Source organism: Atractosteus spatula, chromosome 11 (assembly GCF_055471065.1).
Source record: "Atractosteus spatula isolate fAtrSpa1 chromosome 11, fAtrSpa1.hap1, whole genome shotgun sequence".
Lineage (NCBI taxonomy): Eukaryota > Metazoa > Chordata > Actinopteri > Semionotiformes > Lepisosteidae > Atractosteus > Atractosteus spatula.
The window spans coordinates 6,750,190-6,777,167 of NC_142716.1; the positions used below are offsets into that span (position 1 = coordinate 6,750,190).

Genomic DNA, 26,978 nt, shown 5'->3' on the forward strand with positions numbered 1-26,978 from the left:
GTTTGACCCAGTAAAATATCATACTAATGTCAATGAAAACTTCCTTTGTGAGAACTGAGAGGGCTGAAATTTGAAATCCCGAAGCCACGAAAATGTTTTAGCTCCTTTGGTTTGTTGCAATAGTGATCTCCGCGCCTACAAGCCTCTTTATGCCAGATTTTCATGTGAACTACAAAAATAACCAAGGGTGTTGGAACATACTGTAATATTCTCTGTGCATGCTGAAGAAGCCTGGCGTTGATTCTACTGGTATCAAATGACAATTTCCCCTCATGTGTTCTGCAGGTCCAGAGGGATTAGTAGAAGAATGCTGGTCCCAGGTGCCCCAGGACAGGATGGCGTTGCGTTGGCAGTGTGCTGTGGTTGTTAGATGGTTGCTGTTGATGCTCCTATGGCAGTGGACAGTGCTGGACTGCCTGGGCTGGGTTCTGGTCCTCGCTGGAGCGCCAGATCATTACACCTCCTCTACTGGCACCACCAGGGCTGATGGGAGACTGGACTGGCTGCTGTCTGACAAAGGACCCTTTCATCGCTGCCCAGAATACACAGAGTTCAAAGAACGATTCCAGCAGGGCTTCACTACCAGATACAAGATCTACAGGTCAGGTCACCTCTTATTTACAGCACTCCAACTTCTTTGTGCAATATACTGTAGGTGAATAAAATGGTTGAAAGTGTAGGACCTACAGTATTATGTTTATCATTGGAATTTGGAAGTGTAATGTAATGCATGCTGGCATTGGATTGCAAATGCAGAAAGCTAACAATATCCTGCTGAAAGGACGGCAAACGAGTTCATTTTTTTGTCTAGGTATTGCTTATATTCCCTTGTTGGGGTCTCATTTTCCTCCTCCATCTATTACAGCATTACAAGTCCCAGTGGAAACATCAGAAGCACTGATATTAATGACATCAGCTACAGTACTTGACTTACACAAATAGAACACATTTCATGAGTACTTAACATTGACGTCCTGTGACTCGTAGCTGTAAAACATCTAAAACATTTAAAAGACAATGACATTTGATGTCTTTTTTCTTTGTCCTCAGAAACACAGATTGTCCATGGCAGTCTATATAATATATAGTTGCTGTTCATTTTTTCAGCTAGCGCCATGAAATAAATACCTTACTGACCGATCAACAAATCACAGAAGTACTGATTACATGGTCTCCTGTTTTTTGTTTCTGTAATTTCGAATGAAATGACTAGATGATTTTTCAGTCTGAAATTAAACTCTGGATGACGTCCATACAATCATATTCTGCAGGCATGCGCTTTGTATTCATTTAGATAATAAAACAATAGAAAGGCTTTGCTTATGTCCTCAGTTTTCTGATCGTCATCTAATGTCAGGAAGCTTGTGGGTCACAGTGTTAATTTCCATAAAACCGAAAGGGAACATTAATTTCATACTGAGATTATGCTAAACGAAGACATTTATCATCTTTACATGCAGTCATGGTACTTTTGCTGTCACAGCTTATAAAAAATACTGAAAATCTTTGTTGCACTAAAATTTACAGTATGTGCTGAACAATAATTTGTAGATCCTTTAACTTAACAAATTAGTATTACATCATTTGTTTCAAACCTTCCAAGAAGCTTCATCTGAATGTGGTTTTATGTTCTTAAAAACATCATTCATACTCATTTATGTCATTGGCATGACACATACTTACTGTAAGTACGCAGTATATAATAATTCAATGCCAAGGCAGAAGCCACAATATGGTAAGGTTATGGTTATGCCTAGGGTTGGATTTTGAGGTTTGTTTTTTGTGTTTGTTGAATTTAAAAGTTATGATAATATCGTTATGATGCTGCTCTGAAGCTACATAATTATATTAAAATAAGTACTAAATAAATATTAAATATTATTTGTTTAATATTAAATAAATATTAAAATAAAGTAGTACCTAAATTTAAAGGTACTGTACTGTACAGTATGTTGAGCTCCCACATCAACCTTAATCCTGTCGTGTACTTTTTAGGACGTATATTCCAAAAACCCACCTTTTAGAGACATCCTATTTTTCGTTTACATCTAATTATTACAGAGCCCAAATTAGCTTGTTTTAGTTAGATCAGTTATGTTTTAGTTATTACTGCATAAAACCGAAATAATGGACACAAATGTGAAAATGTCTAGTATGAATGCTTTCTTTTGTGTAATATCAATCTTGTTCTCTACTGTAAGAGCAAGATTGATATTACATGTGTCCTGTAGGGATTTTTGTATATGTACAGTATGTAATTAATTAACTCCACTTTCCCAAATACCCCTTCCACTGCACTCTGAATCCCGTAATAACTTCAACGAAACCACCACAGCAGATAAGTGATAATCCATATAGAAGAAGAGAAAACTACCAATGTCTGTTTAAAGGTTTCCCCACAGCGACATTTCCTGCACTTTGCTCTGTCATTCAAATAGTCCACCATAGATATAAAGAAGTCCAAAGCAGGTCATTTTTATTACTGTAGCATTTTGTATGTATTAGGTGAGTTTTATCATTCAAGTTATACTGTATGTACAGTATATAATCCTCTTTTAGACCACCCATTGTCTATTTCTTGGTAAATAATGAATTTTATGCGTTGGGAGTTTTCCTTAGTTCTTTCCTTTCACATGGTTTTGTTAAGTATTGTTTTTTTTCCCTCACCCTCAAGGCTACCCCTTGGGCAAATCCACTAAATAGGTTTTCTAAAACATTTCATGTGTCTGACCTCTTCAAACAGCCCAGAGGAATGATTTTATGCTGATTTTTAATGAAACACATGATGTGGTGAGCCAAGTGGGCTATCTGTGAAGCCAAGGCATCACAACTGACCTATAAAAGATTCTGTAACATTAAAATTAAATTGAGTCGCTTATCACCTTTGAAACAGTGAAACAACTTATGACTACAAGACTTTAAAACCCCCCACTGTGATGAAAAGTTTCCATTTCACTCCCTCCTCTCAGAAACTCGAAGCATATCTGAATGTTTCTGAGGTTCAAAAAGGTTTCTTACAATGTTAACCATGATATCGCTCCCACTCCATCACATTTTACAGAAGACTGTTGCACTCGATAACCCTAAATTCATCCATCCTTTTTCTGACAGCCTCATCCAACTCAGGGTCACAGGGTAGCTGGAGCCTAGCCTGGCAAGGAATGGGTGAAAGCCAGGATACATCCTGGACTGGACTCCAGTCCATCACAGAGCAGACATGCAGACAGAAACACACACACACTCACACCACGGCCAATTTTATGTACTGGTAGTCAATTAACCTACCAGTACTGTGGGAAGAAACTTTAGCACCCAGAGGAAACTCACGTGAACACTGTAAATGTTCATGCTTCATGATCATTTTAGTAATATTCCTTTTTCTAATGGAAAACTGTGCAGTACTGTATTTATTTTCTGTTATTTTTTATTTGGCATATTTATGTGTATTTGAGCACTGTATCAAGTACTGTGTACTGTATACAGTATATGGTATGGGTGAGCTTTTTCCCAGTATATGCATTTTCCATTATCTTTGCAGTTCAGGAACCTATCGCCTGTGAATAACGGTGTATTTAAACAGATAATTCAACTGAGGACAAATTCTCATTTCCAATGGTGACCTAGAGAGCATCAATTTATAAAGTAGGATTTTAAGTGGAGCAATATTTTCAGTATCTTCCTCAAGCGTATAACTTTACTACTCCACCCTGTTGCCCCACCTAATAAAAAGTTGCAGAATACCATCAAAAATAAAAATACTGCACTAAAGATAGAATGCAGTATAATAAAGCAATATAATTGCCCAATAATGACTTACAGTACATGTGAAATCTTGGGCTGACTTTAATTAGGAAACTAGACAGTTATTATGCTATTGACAGGTTGCAAAACATTTTCAGGGATCATGATAAATGCTTAACCCATCAATTAATTGCATGAGTATGTAACAGCGCACACAAAGGATGTTTATGAGTTCCTTGCCGGAAAATGTTTAAAAATGACTTTGCCCGTAATTCCTTTGAGGGAGCACTACATTGAATGAGGTGTTCCCTGGGGCTCTGAGAAAAATCTCACTTGGGGCCAATTGAGTGCTGTGCCCCACAGTGACGCTCATTGAGCAGGCACTGTACGACGCCAGCAGGGGCCCAGCTGAGATCAGACAGGTCCTCCTGTGTACAGTAGCTTAGTAACAGTTGGTTCTGCAGGTGAAAAGCAGAACTGCCTTGACAATATGATTGGAAAACATACGTGCCTTCATCACACTTCTAACATGAGGCATAGTGTGAATTGGACATTCCCAACCAGAGAGAAAAATAGAAATGGGGAATAATAAAAAACAAGAACGTTAAGTGACTGCTATTGCTGTGTGAAAAACATTTTATTTACTTCACTTTGTAAACACGGGGCTGACCAATTTCACGATTTGATCCATTTTGCTTGATTTTCTTGTTCTCTTTGCTTATACTGCTTCTTTGAACGTTTGGTGCTTAAACGTGTGGGCTTTTAAAAACATCAGATGGTTTGTCATAAAGAAAAAGCCTTTTATTATGATAAATGTTATAGAGATAAAATGTCACAATTCGGATTTCCTGACTACAAGTAAAAATGTTCTTTTTCTTACTCACACTCTTCTAAATAAAATATTCAGATCAGATAAGAAACCTGAAATAATCAGAATTCAGACTTTAATACTATTATTTTATGCTGTTGCATTTGGGTACAGAATAGGACTAACAAGCTTGAATAGTCTCTGATGTCCTCAGCCAATCTGATTTAATTTAAAAGCCACTGGTGCCTGCAAACAATTACATTTTTAACTCTAAGGCAAAATCTTGTTTAAAGATTCATTAAAAATCTTTAATGAATTAGGTCTGTTTTCATTTATTAAAATATAAACCAGTGAAGCCTTCATGTACATAGCAAATGTACAATTATCATAAATATTGACAACCAGCTGAAGATGGAAAACCAAACCAAGGAAGCTAAAAGGAAATTAAACCATTATTACCTTTTTGAAATATGCAAACAGGGTAGTCTCTCCAGCACTAAAAAATAAATATGGGGGACTCTAGCACAGTGGCCCCAGTACTTGATATGAATTATGAAGAAGGAGTTAGAGAGGCAGAGGTCATGGCTAGAGTAAACGTCACTGTGATCTGACAAGAACTGAAGAATTCGCTGTTGTTTTAGAATTAGAAAATGAGAATTGAAATGTAGCAAAAATCACCTGCAAAAGGTTGTTGAAATTGGATTTATTCCAAAGAGCTACAGTATGTTGCAAAGCTTGCAAATGTTCTTGGGCTTACAGTATAGTCAGTTCTTCTTAAGAAACAAATTAAATAGCTTTTGTTCACTAATTATTCTTTACAATTTTAAATTGTTGTGCAGAACAGTTTTTCTTAGCATTTCTTAGTAGTCTGAAATGTAAGTTCAAAATTGTAAGTGTATTTGATACAGTAATCAATTAAGATGTACTTCATAAATAATTACATCAAATTTGCATATTTAACCAACATATTATTCAAAACCAAGTGCAGTGATGGAATTCTAATCAACATGAATTAGAATCTAAATTATTAAGGTTTTCCTCAGTTTCAAGATGGATGAAAGCAAGATTGATTCTTATTCCTAGATATTTTACTCTGTAAATTTGCCAGTTCCATGACAGATATAGTGCCTCAAAGCGCAACACCCATTCAAATACAACAGTGATATGAGACATCTAGATGACATCTTAAGATTATCTAGAAACATCTAGATGATCTACATAAGAGGTCTCGAAACATCATCATACATAAAACAAAACTTACAAACAAAACTTATAGTTTTGGTTCAATCTGAAATGTGTTTGCTGAAAGCTTCAAAAATCAAAAAGCAGAAAAAGCATAATAATCTTAGTAGGATCCTGTGAACATAAATTTAGACAAAAACAAAAATTCCCTTTTTCCTTCATCATTTTAACCTTGTGAATAAATAATTTCAGAAATCAGGGGCTATATTGTGAAATCTTCTTTTTCTCTCTTTATTTATCATTTTTTGATTTACTAAAAATAGATTACTAATTAAAACTTGCCATGCTAAATCCTTATTGTACAGATTTATTAATTTTTCAAACTTCTTAGTTTTAAAAAATGTGTCTGTTGAAATTAATGTAGATATAATTTATAACATTTTTAATCTAAATCCCTGGTATGTGGTTAGAACTAAAGAGATAAATTGAAAATCTCAAGACCATTGCAACTTTATAATCATTTTTCCCAGTAACATTATTATTTACAGTCAGGATAACTCCATCCCCCATGTGCCTGGAGGCAGAAAACTAGAAAATCTAATTATTGTATTAAAGGCTGTGACTAGCAATGTGCAATTAACAGGATTCATTTTGTTCTAATTAAGAACTCGAGACTGAGCTCAGAAACTTTGAGAAAAGTAACAGCTCTGTGCCGCTGGCTTAGTGATACAATACATGATGCCATTGAGTTAAACTGTGTAATTTACAGGAACAATAGTTGTGCTTATAAAATCCCTTTCTCTTTATTGTTTTTTAGCTTAATGATATGTTCAGCTATACCACTGCACCTCCTTATGAGAAAATACTTTACTAACCCAATTATTTTTAGTTGGAAGGTCATAATACACTTTTTCTGCTGAGTATAGACTATATGGTAGAATGCACAGCCAGCAATATACAGTAGGAACTGTGAAACTTGCACAAGCCAATATTTTCATTCATATTCTTAGCTTCATCAACCTAAACCTGCATAAAATAAGTATTTCATCTGGGATACTTTAATGTTTAAATAATTGATCAGTAATTTTATATTTTCAGCATAGCAAGCAACAATGATAAGTTTTCATTGATTTTCAGATTTTACACTACCTGCCATCTGTGAAGCATTTTTTATAGATATAATAGTGTCCAAATGCACAGGAGAATTTAAGAGTTGCACACTGCATACAGGACCAGACAAAAACAGTATAAATCTCAGTAGGACTGGCTTGAGGTATTACAAATGTAATAGATATTTTCAGGGATAAATGGATTAAATCTATCCAGAAGATGCCTGCATTTATCATGATTTTCACTTCATAAGGTTCATCTATGTCTTAAAAAGTTCGTTTTAATAACACGATCAAGATGAGACATCAAAGCCTGGGGATATGTATATAACCTACAACAACAGAAGCCTTAAAATAGAAAGAGCACACAAGCAGTGCAGTTAGTCAGGTCCTATTCAGAGTGGAGTGCCCTGAATTGCAAAACCAGTTTTTTCCAATCCAAACATATTGAAACCCTGCAGAGTTTCAGGTACGATCCTCTTGTATTTAAGCTCCTAATTAATTCCATCCATCATCATTAGCAGCAGAAGGGACAGCCTCTGTTTCTTCTAATTAACTTTGTAAAACCATCTTGGAACGCCAAGACAACAGCTAATGTGAAAAAAATTAAAGGATATGCAACCTCCTCCTTTTTCTCTGATTTTTCAGAGTCAATTTGAGAGGCCTTCTGACTGCCTGCACTTCATGCTTGCTTGATCAGCCCACCCAAATCAATTTACTAATTATCAGCTGAACAGTAGTGGCATCATTGTTCTTTTCTGACTGCAGGAATATTTGGTACTAAGGTTCTTTGTCTATTGGGTCACAAAGAATAATCTTAATCTCATGCTGGCTATATAAAGTATATACCTGTATACTGTACCATGCATAGATAGTGTAAAGTATATACTACATATACAGTACTATATATTTTCCTAACAAAATATTAGAGAATATCTCAGATAGCTGATTTTTCAACATTCAGGAGTGAATACAGGTGCAAGAATGCAGAATCAACTAGTTGTTCACAGATGTCTGTGGAGATAAAGGTCTACTTAGCAATAGCAATTGAAACATCTCTGTATGAGATAAAGGTAACTAAAACAGAGACTATGTCTAAGACTTTTGTGCCCAATAGAACTGAGAGTGAGGCAACCCATGAAATCAAACATTAGCCAGGTCTGCTGTTGTCTGCAACCCTAGCAATAATACCTTTTGTAATGTCATGCACATCAGTCTTCCTTCCCATATCAAACATACTTGGTAAATACTTTGAAGTACAGTACTGCTTTGTTACATTTCTGAGCAGTTGTGGGCAGTAGTGAGCAGTACTGTTATACAGTATGTACTTGTACATTCCCACTGCATTGGACATGATGGGTTTCTGTTTTATACTGTATAAACAGCATACAGCATGCACGCTTACTGTACTTCTGTATAGTATTGTTACATTTTAAGACAACAGTTGTAATAAATTATGGGTCATCTGTTAGAAATTAGGGTGTTTTCGAAATGTTTTTTTTGGCCCAGTATGATGGCAATGTGGCAATGAGAATACAGTCTCATACAGTCCAAAACTATCTTCACCCAATATGGATCCTAACCTTTGTGCAAAATGACACAGCCAAAGCATTTCAGGGAGATAATGCTGGTTGTTATAGAACAAAAGGCCCTGCAAAGGACAGAGTACTCTCTTTAACTGGTGCGAAAATTATAAGAACTTTAAATGGAGGTTTCTCTATATAAGATAATGCACCCCAGAGATAAAAGCTCTGTCTGGCTGGCACTTAAACAAAAAGGCAAAAAACAAAACATAATTTTTTATTTCAGTTTTCTTCCTGTCTCTTCTTCTTCTCAAAATACCTGTTAGGTCTCAGTCCTCAAAGAACAGGGCAGAAGCTGGAGCTCTGGTCCTTTTGAAGATGGATCTCACTCACAATGTCTTGCTTCTTTAACTCCAGAGGATGAGAGAGAGTTACTAAGCTGGTCTTCCTGGACCAGCCATTCACCTCTTAGCTTGTATTTTTATTACCTTGTTTGTGCATCAGGTCCCTACCTAATTCAATCTGTACCTCCCACTCCAAGGAAAGATGTTCAGTATATGTGACTAGGAAGTATCAACTCCAATTTTCTGCTCCTAGTCCCCTAGAAACTTAAGTTTTAGATAATATATATCATATTTTAGTTATGAACACAATAAACAGCCTTCAACCTTCCCAGTTCTCATGACTTATCAGAGCCAGTCAACAGGCAGGCTGCCCCTACTGTACATTCCCCTGTAATCTATATTTAATCCTAGTTACTGGTCTGTATTGACTAAATGAAGCAAAATGTTAAATGACTATGTGATAGTCCATGTTGGTATAACTAGTATACCCCTTAGTTCATAACAGTATATACAGTACAGTATACTCTCTAGTCATGTGCTTGAAGGTGACTCCTTGCTGGATCCTTACTTTCAGTTCAATGTAACACTTATACACAGACATTACACTACATCATGAATACAAATGTGTAACTTCTTTCCCGTTAAATATTGCAAATACAAAGTATACAGATGTTATGCACAAATGTTAAATTGCCGTATACATTGATAATGTCTTAAAATAACGTGTTTTTTAAGGGACAACACTAGAATTACACAAAAAGCTCAAGCTGTTCTTAAAACAGTTTGCAATGATATTCTTAGGTTCTAATCTAATGGAGAAACAAGGAAACAATTCCTGACTAACTGTACAGACTTTGTATACAAATGCAAAAAAATAACTAATGTAAGTGTGACTTATGTATTTCGTTGCAGGGAGTTCAGTCACTGGAAAGTAAACAGCTTGGCTACAGAACGACGGGACTTTTTAAAGGCATCCTTGCCCTTGGCCCCTGAGTTCTTCCGCAATCTGCGGCTCCTGGGTCGTCGGCCGAGTCTTCAACAGATCAACGAAAACTTGATCAAGAAATATGGGACACACTTCCTAGTGTCTGCGACACTCGGAGGTAAGCACGGACCAAACATCTGTCCTGCGCACACGAGCTCGTTTTGCAGCGCTGGCTTCTATTCAACACACTCGAAGAACACGTTGCTGTACCATGGGATGTGTGAGATACCAGACGTCAATCAGGTGTCAGTCCTTAAGGTGACAATCAGTCCGCCAGAGATGTCTGAGTAAAGAAGCCAAGCAGCAGCCTCTGCCTTCACAGTTATGGTATACACTTCCTTTAAGAAAAGATAAATTAATCAAAAGAATTAAAAAATACAACCACTTTATAGAATAACCAAGTCAGAGCATAAAGAGAATTAATGCCATATACATGCAGTGACCTTCCTCATACGGCATAGCATTTAGACACATGAGGGATATAACATTTATTTATGCAAATGTGTACATGTGCATATCCTTACTGTGAAGCACCACAATATTAATATTCTGTGTAGAAACTGACCCTTTTTTAATGACCTGAACAATTTCACCATCAAGGTTATTTCCAAAGGTATTGCTATGCAGCAGTAACATTGTTAAAATCATTTGTCTTTCACAATCACTAGTTTCAATCAGCTTTTTCGTTTTTGCAAATACAAATTGAAAGTGATTTTCCACCATTAAAACATAACCCTGGGCCCAATAGGACACCACACAGGTAAACAACATGATGCTTTTGTTTTATGAATAAACTGCAATGTATTTATTTTTACTTTGTAGTTTGATGTTATCATCAGATATATCATCATGAACAGTCCTCTGATTTCAGGAGTCTACAAGATAAAATGGACAAATAAATACAACTAAAGAAAGATGGTCACATGTAGTCTTTTCTGTCGCACAACCCTACTGAATTAACTTTATTTTACACAGTGTTGATGTTGGCTTCTCTACAAACCATTTGTTTGGTAAAGCTTATGTCAGAAGTGAGGACAGAGGATGCCTGAAACAGACATGAAAAAAGTGGCTAAATAATTAAAAACGTGTTTAATAAAAAATGGGTCTATCTGTTGAGAATCACAACCTTTAAGAATTAAAACAGGAGCAAATGAAAGGGAAAACTGGCTAAAATGTAAAATGAATCACTTTTTCTGTAAGAGCAGCAGTTTTAAAGGTAAAGCTCTCTTCCCTCTGGACTTTATAATCAATTGGACAAACAGAGTTTGTATGGTTGAGCAAATGTTCACTGCAATGCTTACAGAATGGTGCAGCTGTGATCTAGATACTAATTATCATGTCATTGTTGGTAGAAACATGGACTAAAATTGTAAAATATTATATGAGTGCTGTGAATGCTGCACCAACGTAATAATGAACTCCAAATAATTAACATTTTCAATGAAACAGAGGTGTTACACATTACATGTTGTACATAATTATTAGGCACAAGCAAAATATTAGACCAGATGAGATTCAGCCTTCAAGGGCACAATTAAGATGCTTTTATTGAACTAAGTGCATGTCCTCAGAGCTCAGAGAGGAGAGCAAGATCTTAACAAGAAAGTGATACATAAATGTTTCTTTGTCTTATCAAATGATAGCGTCCTTTTGCATTTTGACTAATTTGTCAGGACAAGTAATATGAATATTAATACTATACAACACTTGACTCTTTTTCATTGGATGTAGAAAGAATGTATGTTGTTTTGGTAGAACCTGCATCAAGCAGTTGAATACTACAGTAATTTCTTGTTGTCCCCAAATAGAGAAAAATAACTCTGCTCATACTTGATTTAAGAAATTGTCATTCAACACAGCAATGGAGAAAACAAAACCTACAAAGAATGGAAGCATGAATCTCTTGTTTTCTCAGAGGAGTGTACAGCTGCAGAAGAGCCACATTTTCATTACCTTAATTCTTGCGATATATTGGTTTGTCTGTAGGAGAAGAGTCCCTCACTATATTTTTGGATAAGCAGAAGCTAAGTAAGAAGGCAGAGGGCAATGGAAACAGCTCAGCAGTGTCTCTGGAAGTCCTTCATCAGCTGGCTGCCTCGTATTTTACTGACAGAGAGAGCACTCTGCGAAGATTGCACCATCTCCAGATAGCAACATCAGCCATCAAGGTAACTAGTGCAGATCCCAGTTATCACAGATACTTTCTGTGAGTCACAAAAAGCTTAGGAATGAATCCTTATGCTACAGTATAGTGCATCAAAAAATCAGACTGTGCAAAACCTAATCTATTGTTTGGGTGGAAAAGTAAGAAAAAATTATTTCTTTGAGTAGACAGTCACAGTGAATGTCTTCCATTTATTTTATACGTAGGCCACTTGATTTATTCCAAAGTTTTTTTTTTAAGTTTGAAGGGTTGAATCTTCAAAGGTTTGTTCCTTTGCCAGGAATTGAAACCTTGAGGCATTCACTCTTTCAGATTTCATTCTGTTCTACAAGTTTTAAATCAGAAATGTTTCCCCAATCAAAAATGTTTTTTGTGTAAAACATAAGTAGAGGGTCTTGCATTAAAAACCACATCCATACATATCACATACTTTTATAATGCCATTTTATAGTTATAGGGAAAGACACAAAATACTATCTACCAGATCAGCATAGTTATAATATAAAATACCAGTGAATGTAATGTACTGTATAAATTCCTTTGTGTACTAGATGTTGCATGAGAGGTGGCATGATAGAATGAATAGTAATATATTAAAATATACATCAATAATAATGCAAAATGAACAAACACTTTCACAAATTCCTCCTACACATTTTGCTCTCAGAGGTTGAACTTCAATTCTGAATATCACAAGCAACTGTAACGACGTATGCAGTGGATGTCAATTTTTTTAATTTAATTTACCTGTTCACAAATTGTTGTTCCACATACTGTAGAGTTTTTATAACATCTTGAATGTTATGGGGATGCTTAGGAATTAGGGCTGCTCTTAGGACATCAGGATTCAAATAAAGCAGCTGTAAGTGGACACCAATAAGGTGTAGAAAATACTACCGAGGTTTTAAGAAATGAAAGATACTGTACAAAGGCCAAAATGCATGTTTGCATACTTTTTTACAGTCAATATTCTGGCATGGGAGTCAAAAACAAAAACCAGCTTGCAGCTTTAAAAGGTGTTGATGGAACAGTAGGTGACCTATTCTTTCTGGAACATAATTTTTAAACCAGTTCTCCAGTATGGTAACTGTGTATGGGGGACAGTGTGCAGTCCTTCATAAGAGTTCTGCACTCTTTCTACTTGGTCATGAGAAGTCTCATGCCAGTGTCTGTAAGAGAAGGGGTGTTAACGTCAGTGCCCTGGCTACATTTCACTTTGGGTTCTAGCCCAATCTAGCCACCCTAACCTTTTCCCCTTAAATTAACTAGTAAAACAATTTTCTTAATCTGTACAGAAGGTCTGCTGGCACATAATGGCTGCCACATGTCACCCATGAAGTCGGTCTCCACTGTATATGTGATGTGCTTTTGGATCCTTTGAGCCGAAAGTGCTTTACAAATGCAAGCAATTACTAAAAAAGACATTTAACAACGCAACCTTTCAACACCAACTGTCTGCTGATAAATTTGTTTTTGTAAAACAGACAGATTTGGACATTGGTCACGGAGAATTAGGCGAAGATTAACTTTAGAAAATCTATCAGGTGGTATTATAGCAAAGCTTATCTTTGACCTTGTGTATTTAATATCATTATCTTTAGTCTGCTGTACAACTGCTAGCACTGACATTTCATCCTGATCCTTTTGGCTTTACATTAATTTTCCAAAATGCCCAAGAGCATCGTACATATTCGGAACCCAACTGTACTTTTGTACAGATGAGGTAGAACATCAAACAACTTAAATTTAATTTTATAGCAATGTACAGTGGTTATTGGCATTGAAAAAAGTACCTCAGCACTGTGCCTTTGGTGTTGTATCCTGAAACCAAAACCAGTTGCAAGCCTACATATTAAAGTGCCATTTAAAAAGATGAAGACACAAAATGTTGTTGCATGAGTAGAACTCATTATTAAAAAAAGGAAAGTGTATCAAAGTTGACAGACTATTGAAGCACGACAATGCACACATTTCAAATTTACAGAGAGGTATTAAAATGCAACAAATGCCATTGTTGCATTTATTTTCTTTAAGTATAGAGTATATTTGAAGCAGAAAGAAGAGCAGTGTTTGCAATAAGATAATCCATTTAGAATCCATCTTTAAATATACTGTATGAAATACTGAATGGTACAATTACATTTCTTTTAGTTAGCTTTAATACAAAAAAACTTGGCAAATTAAACAATTGAAGACAAACAAATATGTGTTTTCTGTACTTTTTACCCAGTGGCTAAAAATTTAGCGGCGTATTATTTAGAAAGTGTGGGTGGTACAGTATACTCTCTTTTCTTATTGCCTCAAAACATATGGGCCCTGCAGCAGTGAGAACAGATACTTGTAGAACACATTAAGTATTTAGCCCTGAGAGAAAACCGGGCTTCGTGAAAACAATCTTTAAAATGTGTGCATTTATGAATAAAACAAAACTTCTGGTCACAGACTAACCACAACACAAATGCTTTTTAAACTCTGCAATGGCAGACGCTAGCATTAATAACCTCACCAGTTTTAGAAAGGCTTGCGAGTCCCTGGGTCAAAGTAAATTTAACATGGACCACTGTCTAACAGGAGTAACGAAGACTCTGAAATGGAGGGCATGCCACGATATCAATTTTAAATGGCAGTTTTTTTAAGGCAGTGAAAGTGATGGAACATGTTTTCATAAATAAGGTAGCATTGCCGAAATAATCATCTACGGTCTATCTAAAAACTTTACGCAGAACACCTTCAGTAGCAAAAGTTCACCTTCATCTTGTCTATATACAGTACTCTGCACAAGTGGCTTTCTGTAGCCAAGACAACAGACAGCATTGTATAAATAACATCTACCTGTCAAGTCAAATGAAGCTCTATCAACACAAACTTTTTAGACTGTGCCACACGTCCATCCATTTTCTAACTGCTTCTGCCAATTTAGAGTCAAGGGGATGCTGGAGCCTTCAAGCTGGCAAGCAATGAGCACAATGCAGGGTACCCTCTGGAAGGGATGCCACTCACACCAGGACTCATTTTTCCAGAAGCCATTTATCCTACCAGTGTGTTTTTAATAATAATAATTAATAATTGCTTACACTTATATAGTGCTTTTCTGGACACTCCACTCAAAGCGCTTTACAGGTAATGGGAATCCCCTCCACCACCACCAATGTGCAGCCCCACCTGGATGATGCGACGGCAGCCATAGTGCACCAGAACGCTCACCACACATCAGCTATTAGTGGGGAGGAGAGCAGAGTAATGAAGCCAATTCATAGATGGGGATTATTAGGAGGCCATGATTGATAAAGGCCAATGGGAAATTTTGGCCAGGACACCCTACTCTTTTCGAGAAACGCCCTGGGATTTTTAATGACCACAGAGAGTCAGGACCTCGGTTTTACGTCTCATCCGAAGGACGGTGCCTGTTTACAGTATAGTGTCCCCGTCACTATACTGGGGCATTAGGACCCACATGAACCGCAGGGTGAGCGCCCCCTGCTGGCCCCACTAACACCTCTTCCAGCAGCAGCCTTAGTTTTTCCCAGGAGGTCTCCCATCCAGGTACTGACCAGGCTCACACCTGTGGGAGGAAACTGGAGCACCAGGAGGAAACCCACGTGAACACATGGAGAACGTATAAACTCTAAGTAAATGGAACCATAAGTCTGGTATTGCCAAAGGCACTGCCAAAAGAGGAACTAGGCTAAATTTGAAAAAATGTTTTTTTTTACCAGATAGGAATTATCCATGATAAACATGAAGGTATTTCCCAAAGTCTTCTTTAAAATACAAGAATAACAAAATTAATATATTAAGAAAAATCCATTACGTTAACAGTGTACTTGTGTTTCCGTCTAATGTGATGTTACATTAATCAATTTTGGAGATAAAATTGCAATAAAATGAAAATGTATACAATATATTTATGTCATTTTTGGTTCATTTGTTTATTATATACAGTATGTGTTTATTTTTTACACCAAAGCAAATTCTTGGTAAATCTATGACAGAAACTTTTAGATTTGCGTTCACTCAAACATATCCTTGTCTGATATTATATTAATTTGAATATGACAAAATAATAATAATGCTAAATTACAACCTACTGTATATAGAGCTTTCCTCCAAAAACATCCCAAAGAAATTTACTTTAAAAAGACAAGAAAACAAGATTTAAAATTTAAAGAGCTCGGAATGTCATTTAAAATTACATTTTGTTGTCAAAGACCGGTGTAAAAATGATTTCAAGTTGTTAATGTCAATTAATGATGTAAATCAATTATCAAATAATTCCAGCACAAAAAAAAACAAAGTTTAACATCATACATAATTTAGAAAATAAAATCACTTCATAATGCTCTCAACATCAACAGAGATACGGATGCACTATGAAACATAGTATAAATGTAGCTACAATGAGCCACAAGCTTATTTTCACAGAAGGCTTCAAATTACATCTCCAATTTTGTAAGGTCATGTAACTATAACATCTCTCATTTGTCAGTGAGCCTGTTAGAAAAAGTGATGTTGTCACTCTTGGAACCTGTATAGCATTACATTTTTCTGCAGAATTCTCTGCTGTCTGGAGGTTGGCACTGGGGAGGGTTAGCATTCGGATGGGGGCAAAGCCACACTTGTCACAAAATCATTTAATTAGTATATACTGTACGGTATGAATGATCCTTTTAAGCAATTCTTAGTGGAATGTCTGTTTTTTTTTTTTTACCTCAACCCCATTGGACTCAATCCTCTTTCTTATATACCCCTGCCTTTCTCCTCCAATCCTGGTCTGGAGCTGCCTGTCGTGTGTGTCTAGCAATACATAACAACCCTGCTGCTCAGTGAGACTACCAGTGGATCATGAATTTTGGGGGCAAACCCACTTGCTGAGCAAGAGGCAGCTGAGATCCAGGGGAACTGCAGGCAGCACGCTGGCAGTACTGCGGTTCAAAGCCACAGGCCGGATGGTGTTGTAGCAAGCACAGCAAAGACTGCAGCCGGGAAGATGCAGTTGTCTGTGGAGCTGCAGGTGCGCCACAGCGTGGGAGACTAGCAAAAGCAACGAGGGCAAAACAAGTGGGAGGGTCAAGCAGGCGAGAAGTGGTAGCACTGGAAGAAAGTCCATTAATCGGGCGATCCGGTCGTACACAGGGAGACGTAATCAAAGCCAAGGAGAGATCCAGGAGTCGTGTTTGAGAGAACAAAGTGAGATCAGGGATCCACAGCAAGGCACAGGAAGTGAAACAGCTATGGACTGGGGAGAACAAAGCCCGAGGGACTTGGAGACAGAACTCTATAATGGAGCCCAGAGCAGTCTGAGCAGTACTTAAATATCTCCCACAATCACCCGGACAGGCAAGATAATAATTGCCTCCAGGTCATCTAGGTCTCCTGTCAGGTGCCATGGCAACCAGTGGCGGGTGGAGCAGAAGCCGGTTGCCACGCCAATGCTAGCTCACCCCACAGAGCAACAGCCAGGGTGGGCATGACGGGTCCAAGCTGATTCTGCCATGTCTGCCTCCGCACGGCCCCAGGGCCTACAGGAGGGTGCACAGTGGATTGAAGGCGTGAACGGTCTTTCATTGCCTGTGCCACAAGTGCTCGGGGCTCTCTGGCTACATCAATCGAAGGACGCCCTGGCCCACTCCAGTTCACTCAGGCCCGGCACCTGCCCCATTACCCAGAACAGGTTGGGGTTCCAGGCAGGCAACTAATGAGCTCAAATTCGAACCAGTGCTGTGTGGACTACAGGGCTCAGGATGTGCTCTCAACAAGTGAAAGCACTCAGGAGCCAGTTGGTAAAACATCCTGGATCAATTTGATGATTCGACGTACAAATTTGTTGCACAGCATTTTTGTTCCCCAGAGATCGCAGCAGTAAAAGGTTATATCGGTGTCCACTGTGTAATATTTTGGAAGAAAACAAATACGAGTTGGGCTCTTTTTATAGGATTTTAGTTTTTTTTCAAGAAACCCTTAGTGTGCTGAATACACACTGAAAGAAGGCCTAGTTAAACATTAATTAAAATATTTTATCATCAAACTGTTGCACCACATAATTTGATTAACTGTTTTTTGTATTCTCTAGGATCTATTTTAACCATTGATGGGGGTTTGAAAATAAAAAGCTTTTGGCGTCTGTGTATTTACAAAGCTTATTACAAAAGCCATTTTTTTACAAGCAATTGCTCTGTGCTTTAATTTTATGTGTCCCAGTGGAAAACTGTACAAACAGGTGGACAATTTACCAGTAATAAGCCATTAAAAAATACCTCTTTATTGTTTCCTAGGTAACCGAAACCAGGACTGGGCCTCTAGGATGCAGTAACTATGACAGCCTAGATTCAGTCAGTTCAGTCCTAGTGCACAGCCCTGAAAACAAAATCCACTTGAAAGGTATGTCATTTTTTCATCCTTTTTCTCCCTGGTCCTCATTTGTAAGTCCTCGGTGGAACATGTTTTGTGTTCTACAGCCATTTCTCATTTTAAAAAGATCAATAAAAACATATTTACAAAATAAGGCATCCATAAAGGAATAGAGGTTTAACAATAAAACCTCAAAAGCTAATTCTGAACGAATATAAGTATCAATTACCCTGTACTTAACAGTCCTGAGAATTAAAATTAGAATGGGAAACGGTTACTCAGAAAACAACACAGACAATTTTACCACAAAATGTAAACAATATATCCAGTTAAGTATTTATTGGTCAGTAGGTTTTTTGTGAATTCAGATGAGCTTTCCTGAAGATATGAAACATTGTTGTCAGTTTTTATTTTGAAAAGGCAAAGCACAACACACAGTAGTTTTTTTAGTGTGAACTCTGCTGTGTGACAGGCACTATACACAATTTACTTGTCAGATGATAAAGTGTCTGTAATTCTGCTAATTTAATGTGGCTTTTGAAGCATAGTCAGTGCTGCATTCTTAATTATAATATCGACATTTAATATAAATGTTGCAAAACGGCATAGTTATTGTTTTTGGTAATTTTTTAAAATGTGTTTAACTATTAACTATATACTATAAACTATACAGTATAACAAACTATTTCTCTTGATCCTAACAGGTGTGTCAAGGAGTATCTCATGCACTTGTTTTTATGGGATTCTATGCCATTAATACTTTTTTAATGTCAATACTAGCCCTATTTACATTTTGATCAATACAAATCTCATATTAAAATATAGTAATAATATCTATAATTAATAAATTAATACGCACAGAGTGTGATCCTTTCCCTTGCTTTCCATTTCTGAGTCTCCAATCTCAGGCTCATAGCAAAGTTTGAAACTGCCTGTGCGTCAAAGCAGATCGAACAACAAGAACAATCGCTATTTCCACCAATTTGAAATCTTGGCACAAAGATTTTCTGATGAATAATAATACAATGAAAATTTAAAGTGGGTTGGCCAGTATGATACGCAGTCCTTTCAGAATCCCTGACCATAGCCTGGGCACCTTCGGTTGTCACAGAAAATACTTTCTTGAATTCTTCTTTCTTCAAATGATTAAGAAACGTCTTATATTTTCCGCTGTAGTTGTACCTGCATGCATGGATTTTAGGCACCACAGCTCTTCTCAATTTCCATCTAAATCACAGAACTGTATCTCACAAGAATTACTAGTCGTGGTACAGTACGTCATTAACAGCATATCCACGCTCCCACAAACACAAACGGCACAGTCTTTATGTTGAACAAATCCATAGTCATCTCTCCAAAAGTGGCTGAAATGAGCAAACATCAAATTTTGCGATCGCCAATTTGTCCAAAATGTTTAACTTTACACTTATGTAAAAAATGTTATCAGCGGAACGGATTGTAAACTTTCCTGTGAAAACAACAGGCTAGCCCCACGAAAAATAATGCAGTAAGTAAACCAGATGAATAGTTTTTTCCTCTGCCAAAGAACTTTCACTGGGTAATGTGTTGTAGAGAATTACAGCAAAAGCAAAAGTTTTTTTTACTTAATTTCTTATTGCACATGCCATTAAAAATCCCTTTGCGTGCCAGTAATGGCGTGCTGTAGGCTGCCGACACCTGCCCTAGTACTGTAGGTACTGCACTTCTGTGCTGGAAAAAGTGGGCTCAGCACAAATTCTTCATTGCTTCCTGAAAAGGACTTTGGGATCCTTTGGGGATAAGAACATTATACTGTACAAATGCTAAGGAATTATCATTGTTGTACCAAAGCTTTTACGACTCGTGTACTTAAGCAAACCTCTATTCAGAAACAAATGTTTCAGTGTGTCTTTGAGATCCAAGTTTTACTGGAACAGAAATGTTTAAGCCAAGTTCCTAATTCATGATACTCATCATTTATTGAATGTCTATTTCCCCAAGTTTATTGCAACAAGCTTCTAGGCAGCTTACCAGCTTGTTCTCTGTCCAAACTCACACTGTGTATGAATTCTGCTGTTCAAGCTTTGGCTGGAATACACTCCACTGGCACATCACTCGAATCTTGCGAAAGCTTCACAGCCTACTCATATTGCTTAGGGGTGCCCTGAAGACACTACTGATAATGTCTAAAATAATGTATGGTTCAGCTCCCCATTACCTTTCTGATATTCAGAGAGGCTGTTCCAAATCACCCATACGCTAGGCTACTGCTGGACTTTTAACCTTCACTAGGATTCAATTTAAGAGACTGAGGACCTGAATCTCCATGTGGGCACCTGGTAATTCATTTATAGTGTATTGGACATTTTGCTTCCAGGGAAAATAGGGACCGTGGGTGTCTAAGTTTTCTCCTTGATTATGAAATTCCCCTTTGGAATCTATTTGATTTTCAGAGTTTAAACCATTAAACCAGGTAAAAGACCTCTGCTACAATTCAACCACTCTCCTAAAGCATGTTTTGTACTAGTGTTGTCATTGTACTACCTTACTTATCGTCAGAACACAAACACAAATTAAAATGTGAACTTCCGTATTTCCCGTATTTTATTTCTAGCTGCTGACAGTTTCATTGCTGGAGCTATTAAAATCATTCCAAACTTCGTGTCATTTACATTAATTGTAGTAAACCATCCGCAAGCAATTACAAACTAAAGAACAGACTGGAAGGAAAGCGAAAACAAACCAAGCGTACAGTATGATTTAATTAATTGAACACTGTAAAATGACATACACTATAGATCCAACACAAACAAATGATTTCTAAGTGTAAAAAGATTACAGCTGGTATGCAGTTTTGTCACATCCCCATCAAAGATATTGAATTTGACAACACCAGTTCAGACTGGAGGTTTGTAATGTTCACAGTTGACAATGAAATAACTTTTGAAGAATGCATCTTTTTTGTTTTAAGGGATATTTAGTAAATAGGAGAGTTTTTATTTAGCATATCATTTGAACATTTTTGTTTTACTTCATCTGAAAAAAATGTTTTAGTTCACATTTTACTATATAGATACAATATAATGTAATTATTGGGGAACCGTTTGGCAACATAATCAAACACATAAGATGTTTTTAAATGCTGGTTTACCTTTGACTTTCTGTTGTAATGCCAAAGCACATCCAGCTGGGAACCCTTGCAAAAAACAGAACATCCTGAATTATTAAATTGTGTTGATTCTCATAGCAATTCACTGACAAACATAAAAACCTGTGTTATTTACATGACTATGCTGCAAGACTGCCAAGGCCAGTCCTATATGCTGTAAATATTGTAGATGTTAAAGTAAGGTAAAAATAGGTTTATATACCTTTGCTTAAAACAACAGGTAATACAGTATCAACAATGTGAGAAGGACACAAAGGCAGAACAGTACATATCATTATGTGCCAGAGTTTCAAGATAATGTAATATTATTCAGTTGTTATTCATAAAAGGGAAATAATTGCTTCAGAAACATTCAATTACTGTATTTATTCAATTCTCTTCAAAAGAGTTCAGGAATTGATTTTTTCCCAGAATATTAAATTAACAGAAACATAAAACTGAATTTGGAATGTCCTCTGTGATTTGGATTTACAGTGAACACTAATTCTTTAGTCTGTGGTATAAAATGATACTTTCTTTGACACCCTTCTTTGAGTGATTCTGCAGCCTAACTTTAAATTGTTGTCCCTGTAGGGCACTTCTGTTCATTTTTTTTTCCTTTTTGACAGAACAGTGCTTCCTGCATCTATTGTATGGATGTCCTAGATTTGTGTCAGATTCATTATCACTACCACCTTTTAATTTCATCGATAACACTGCAAATGCCAGAACAAAACACTGCATAAGAAGCCAAAACGTGGGAAAAAAATGATCATTTTAAATAACTCGAGGACGCCAGAAAAACTAATTATCAGTACTCAAACCAATGTATATCAATGAACGTGCTGGAAACGCCTGCAGTAGAAATGTCGCTTGAAGCCAAAGCATCAAGACAACGATGAAGGAAAAATCTGCATAAAATGTTTTGCCTCTAGCTGTTCCTGATTACATGCCCCACTTGTGCCAATTTCCTCTGCCTTCCTTAGGTCTGACATTTAAATTTTCAACCTACTTGCTAGTGCCCTCTCCTGAAGAAAGACCCCCTGCCATTAAAGAGGCTGTAACTACTTTAATGAGTCTGATGAATGCCTGCACCTCTGAGCACTTGTGCTGATAGGTGCCGAGCATCTTAATCTATTTACCTAATTTAAAATTTTCAGACACACAGATCAGCCCATCATCTAAACAGGGAGAAGAGAGAGAAGCTCTAAAAGTATTACTCATGCAGACATCTTAATATGCTGAAAATAGGAGCATTATTACTAATGCAAATCATTAGACCCTGTAATCCTATAGAAAAGACAAGATGCAAATTCTCCCCTGAATTAATCAGTCAGATTTGATTTAAACTTGCCTCTGGAATGACAAGAGTAGTCTGCCTTTTCCTCTCCGATCTCATGTCTGTTTTGTAGTTTAAAAAATGAGGACATATTCAAGTGTTTGTACCTGTGCCCAATGGAAACAAAGCTGACACAGGCTCTCTTGTTGCATGTTCTGTTTCAGTTAAAAGACAAGAACAATGTTTGAATATTAATTCTGATTGAAGAAAAATATAAAACATGGCACACAACATTCCAGGACAAGAGCAGACTTCATTAGAAAAGCCCTGGACCATATCTTGGATAAATTAGACAGTAATCAGATTCAGAGTTCTCTGAATTTCTGAAAGGAACCACTAAAAGGATACTGAATGACTCTCATGAAAAAAACAACTGTGTGAATTTTAAATTATATTAAATAAAAATGTTACAATGTTGATAGACAACAGTAAAATATGCTATGACCAATCCTTTTATATTTTACAGTATGTGCCATGCCTGTAACTACATACTGTAGCACAGAGCAAATTTTCTAGACCTTACAGCAAATTAGTTTGAAAGTATCATCCCATGCTGGCTGGCTGCATCACCTCTCGATAATCAGAACTGCTGCATCTGCTTAAACCTTAAAGACAGAGTGAATAGTACAACGGTATTTGTTATGAATGTTCTCCAGGGAAAGAGCAGGTAATTTCATTTGTAAACTCCTGTTGTTTGAATGAATGAATAGCAACTGAAATCGCTGTTATCTAATTAGATGTTTGAGTCTTCTGCTACTAAAAGAACTTCCTCTGTTTAAGTGGTCTCTGCAGCTCTGTGATTAGACACACTGACCCACTTCAGTTGATTTTTTTTCTCATTTGTTAATTGTTATCTCATTATTAGGTCATTATGGCTTTTTGCTGCAGCTCCAACAAACAATGCAGTGAAAATTTCAAATACATTCCATGAATTGCCAGCTGGGGGGATGTCACTGTAGTGGTGTTGCTGGAAGACACAACAAAATTAGCAGATGTTACTTTCTGCAAGAAAAGTCCACACATTTGTAGAAAACAATTTACAAACCCATTCTTGTGAAAATAATGGTCAGGAGATAGAGTCCAGATGACATGAAGCAGCTGTCTGACCTTTACCCTTTTTAGAGGCAGCAAAAAACAAAACCAAATTGTTCCAAAATAAACCAACAATTTACCCACAGGAATAACCTACAGTATGCTTCTTTCCAGTTTATAGCCTTGCTTAACATTTATTTTCCTATTTCTAACCCTAAACCTTTGAAAGGAAGAGTTCAGTTCACAGCAGCATAGTTTCATAGTTTCTAACCAGTTTTGTCTTTATGCCTGTTTGCCACTGTAAATTAAAATGAAAGGTGAAATCTAGAAAAAAAATGAATATCGACAATGCTGCTATCCCTGAATTAGACATTTTCTAATATAATGTCTAGACTGCTAACTGAAAAAGGATCAGGTGAGTCATCAATAAAATGGAAGAAGCACAAAAAAAATAGATTTTCATTACTGTTTTTATTACTATAATGAATTTCTCTTTTGGACCACTCCAAGTATAAATGAAACATGTTAATTCTTGCCAGTTTTCTAGGGACATACAAATTGCCATACCTGTACTGTATATACATCGGAGCTTTTACCCAAATCAACCAATTAGCCTCAGAACCTTTCTAGTCCACTTTACAATAAAGGAACCAGGATGAGTTTTGACTAATGTGATGGACTTTACCTTTGTATACCTGTACATGTGTCAAGAGTTCAAAAATCCCTTTAGAAAAAGAAAGGTGAAGCACACTTTGCTACCAAATGGAGCATTAACGCTACCAAAACTTTTTTTAACTCTGTCTTATATATAATCTTATATAAGAAGAAAATTTACAAACAAGGCCACTTACTGTAGCTCACATAGCTTGTTTGGCTGCAAGTAACTAATACATCTGAGGATTCATAACGTAATCCAGAGTATCAGTTTCAATAATATGGCTATGTGCTGTATAGTTTGCACCCAACTCCCACAACGCTTTATGTAAAGCAGTTTAACCTCTGGTTAGTGTTTCACTGTTGATTCTGAAAGTCCAGGGTTAATTACCTGTCCTTATGAGAAAAACACAATGAAAAATGTACCTACTGTATCTTCATTACCGATGCTTTTCTTTTCATAAAAAAACCACAAGAATGGTATTCACACAGTTCATATCATCATTGCCAACACATTCACAGTCAGCATTGCTTAGTAAATGATGAGAATGTAAATTTAAACATTTTATATAACAGTAGAATGGTGTTTAGCACTCAGCTCCATATCTAAAAAGATTACTGCCTCTGCATAAATTCATTAGAAACACCAGCTATTTTTAAACAACCTGATGGAAAGTTTTTCCTTGAAAATGAGTACTGCGGAGATGACAAAAAGATATACAGTACTGTATAAAAGCACTAAAGTCTTCAGCCTAGATTCTCGATTCTCATTTCTAGGTCTCCAGGAAGTTCTGCCCGAGTTCCTGCGGACTCGTTTTGTGGAAGCCGCGCTTAGCTATGTTGCCTGTAACTCCGAGGGAGAGCTCCTCTGTCACAACAATGACTGCTGGTGCCGATGCACCAATAAGTTCCCAGATTGCAATTGTCCTTCTGCAGATATCAAAGCAATGGAGGAAAATCTACGGAAAATCAAAGACACCTGGACCAACGTCAACACAGAATTTGAGGAATCAGGTAGGTATCTGTGAACGTCTCTTTTAGTATTACCCTAGATCTTGTTCTTCACAAACCTTTGGTTTCCGATGAACCTTTTATCATTTACTGCTGTACTGAACAAAACATTTAAGACAGTTGATATTATTCCTCCAAAAAAAATGGAGTTTTTTAATAAGAGTATAGAACTCTCTTCCTAATGCCTTAGGAGTGTTAGTTTTTCATCTGTTATGTTTAATATTGCTTATTGCTTTGGCAATTATCATTTAAAGACTTGAATGAAATGTATTAGCACAAAACAATTTTTACCGTAATTGAGAAATGTTACTCTTGTGATGGATTAAATAGAAATGTAGAGAAGCTAGAGGTTAATCATTGCTTAGTGCATGTCTAATATCACAAACTGTCAGGATTATTCCATACAGCCTTGTGCAGTGCATGGCAACAGTCTCTCACATGAGCTCCAATTGTTCAATATGTTTGTAGAAAACTGAAATTTAATGAGAAGCATTTCAAAGTCTGTTACATAGGACAATGCTTATTTTCACATTTTTTGTTTTTTATAACAAGGCACTATGGGATACGTTGGCAATACAAGTCAGTCAAGATTGCTGTGTTATGTTGTAATTGGCACATAATGACTTTGGCATATTGTGCAATTAAGGTAATTAACATCTTAAGTTACTCATGCAGTAGAAATTGTACTACACAACTAAAGCCATAGATTTGCAGCGCAGTTTCCAATGCCATCTGAGCACATATATAAGGTAGACCTTCCACCATATTCCATGGTGAATAGATTGCAATTTATTAAAGTCAATTAAGGAGATCAAAAGTACTCCTTCCTCACTCCTTCCTACAGTATACCTGGAGGCTGAATGAAGGAATTATAGGATTTATAAATCACTATTAAACAAATAATTTCTAAAGAGTCTGAACTACACTGTTGTCAACAACAAAGCTGGTTAAATCGGTTAAATTAAGTAATTAAGCAAAGGTAATTTGGGATCAAAATTTGAGTAACCTGTTATCTTCATTGAACATACAGTACTAGTTGCTTACTTCATCAACAATTTACAGGTGTTTAACTTCAGAAACAGGTGACCTGTGAGACTAGGTTGAAGTGGGGTTCTCCTGGACCGAAATTGGAGACCTTGAAAAAAATAACTGATGCATAAAATAAGAGAGATACATCTCAGTTTACTCTGTATTTAGCTGTAGGTGATCGCTTTCCATCCAGGACTGAATTCTTTAAAGTCTTAGATACAAACAGCCACAGGAGAACTAGCTGTAGAACTGCCTTGATTTGTTTTTAGTTAAATCAAAGATGATATGTCTGTCATGAGAAAAAAAAGGGTTAACCCGCTGTAAGGAAGCTGTGCTGGCACATCATGTTTCCACAGCTGGAGTTTTTTTCCTGCTGGCAAGAGATCCAATCAGGTAGATAAAAACTCGCTCTCATCCCAAAGCTTCTCCCCATGATGGTGCTTTAATGAGAGGGCCCCAAATCCCTTTAACTGTAACACTTTGCTCATCAGAATGCATATCTCTTTTTAGCAGGCAAAGTGCTTGGCTCCAGAGGAATGTTAAGGCAAGAGTGAAGGAGAGCTGAAGATTTTATTTACCCGA

At 36.7% G+C, this 26,978-nt stretch overlaps 1 protein-coding gene across 1 annotated transcript in view; it reads left to right on the top strand.

The window, feature by feature from the left end:
- The first annotated feature begins 335 nt into the window (after window positions 1-335).
- The window catches only part of LOC148823415 (BMP/retinoic acid-inducible neural-specific protein 3-like), a 186,327-nt gene continuing 159,684 nt past the window's right edge, over window positions 336-26,978 (top strand). The window contains exons 1-5 of the mRNA XM_088927404.1: window positions 336-601; window positions 9,620-9,810; window positions 11,679-11,860; window positions 18,129-18,234; window positions 25,134-25,370. Of these exons, the coding sequence (XP_088783530.1) occupies window positions 336-601; window positions 9,620-9,810; window positions 11,679-11,860; window positions 18,129-18,234; window positions 25,134-25,370 (982 nt within the window). The remainder of the gene's footprint in view (window positions 602-9,619; window positions 9,811-11,678; window positions 11,861-18,128; window positions 18,235-25,133; window positions 25,371-26,978) is intronic.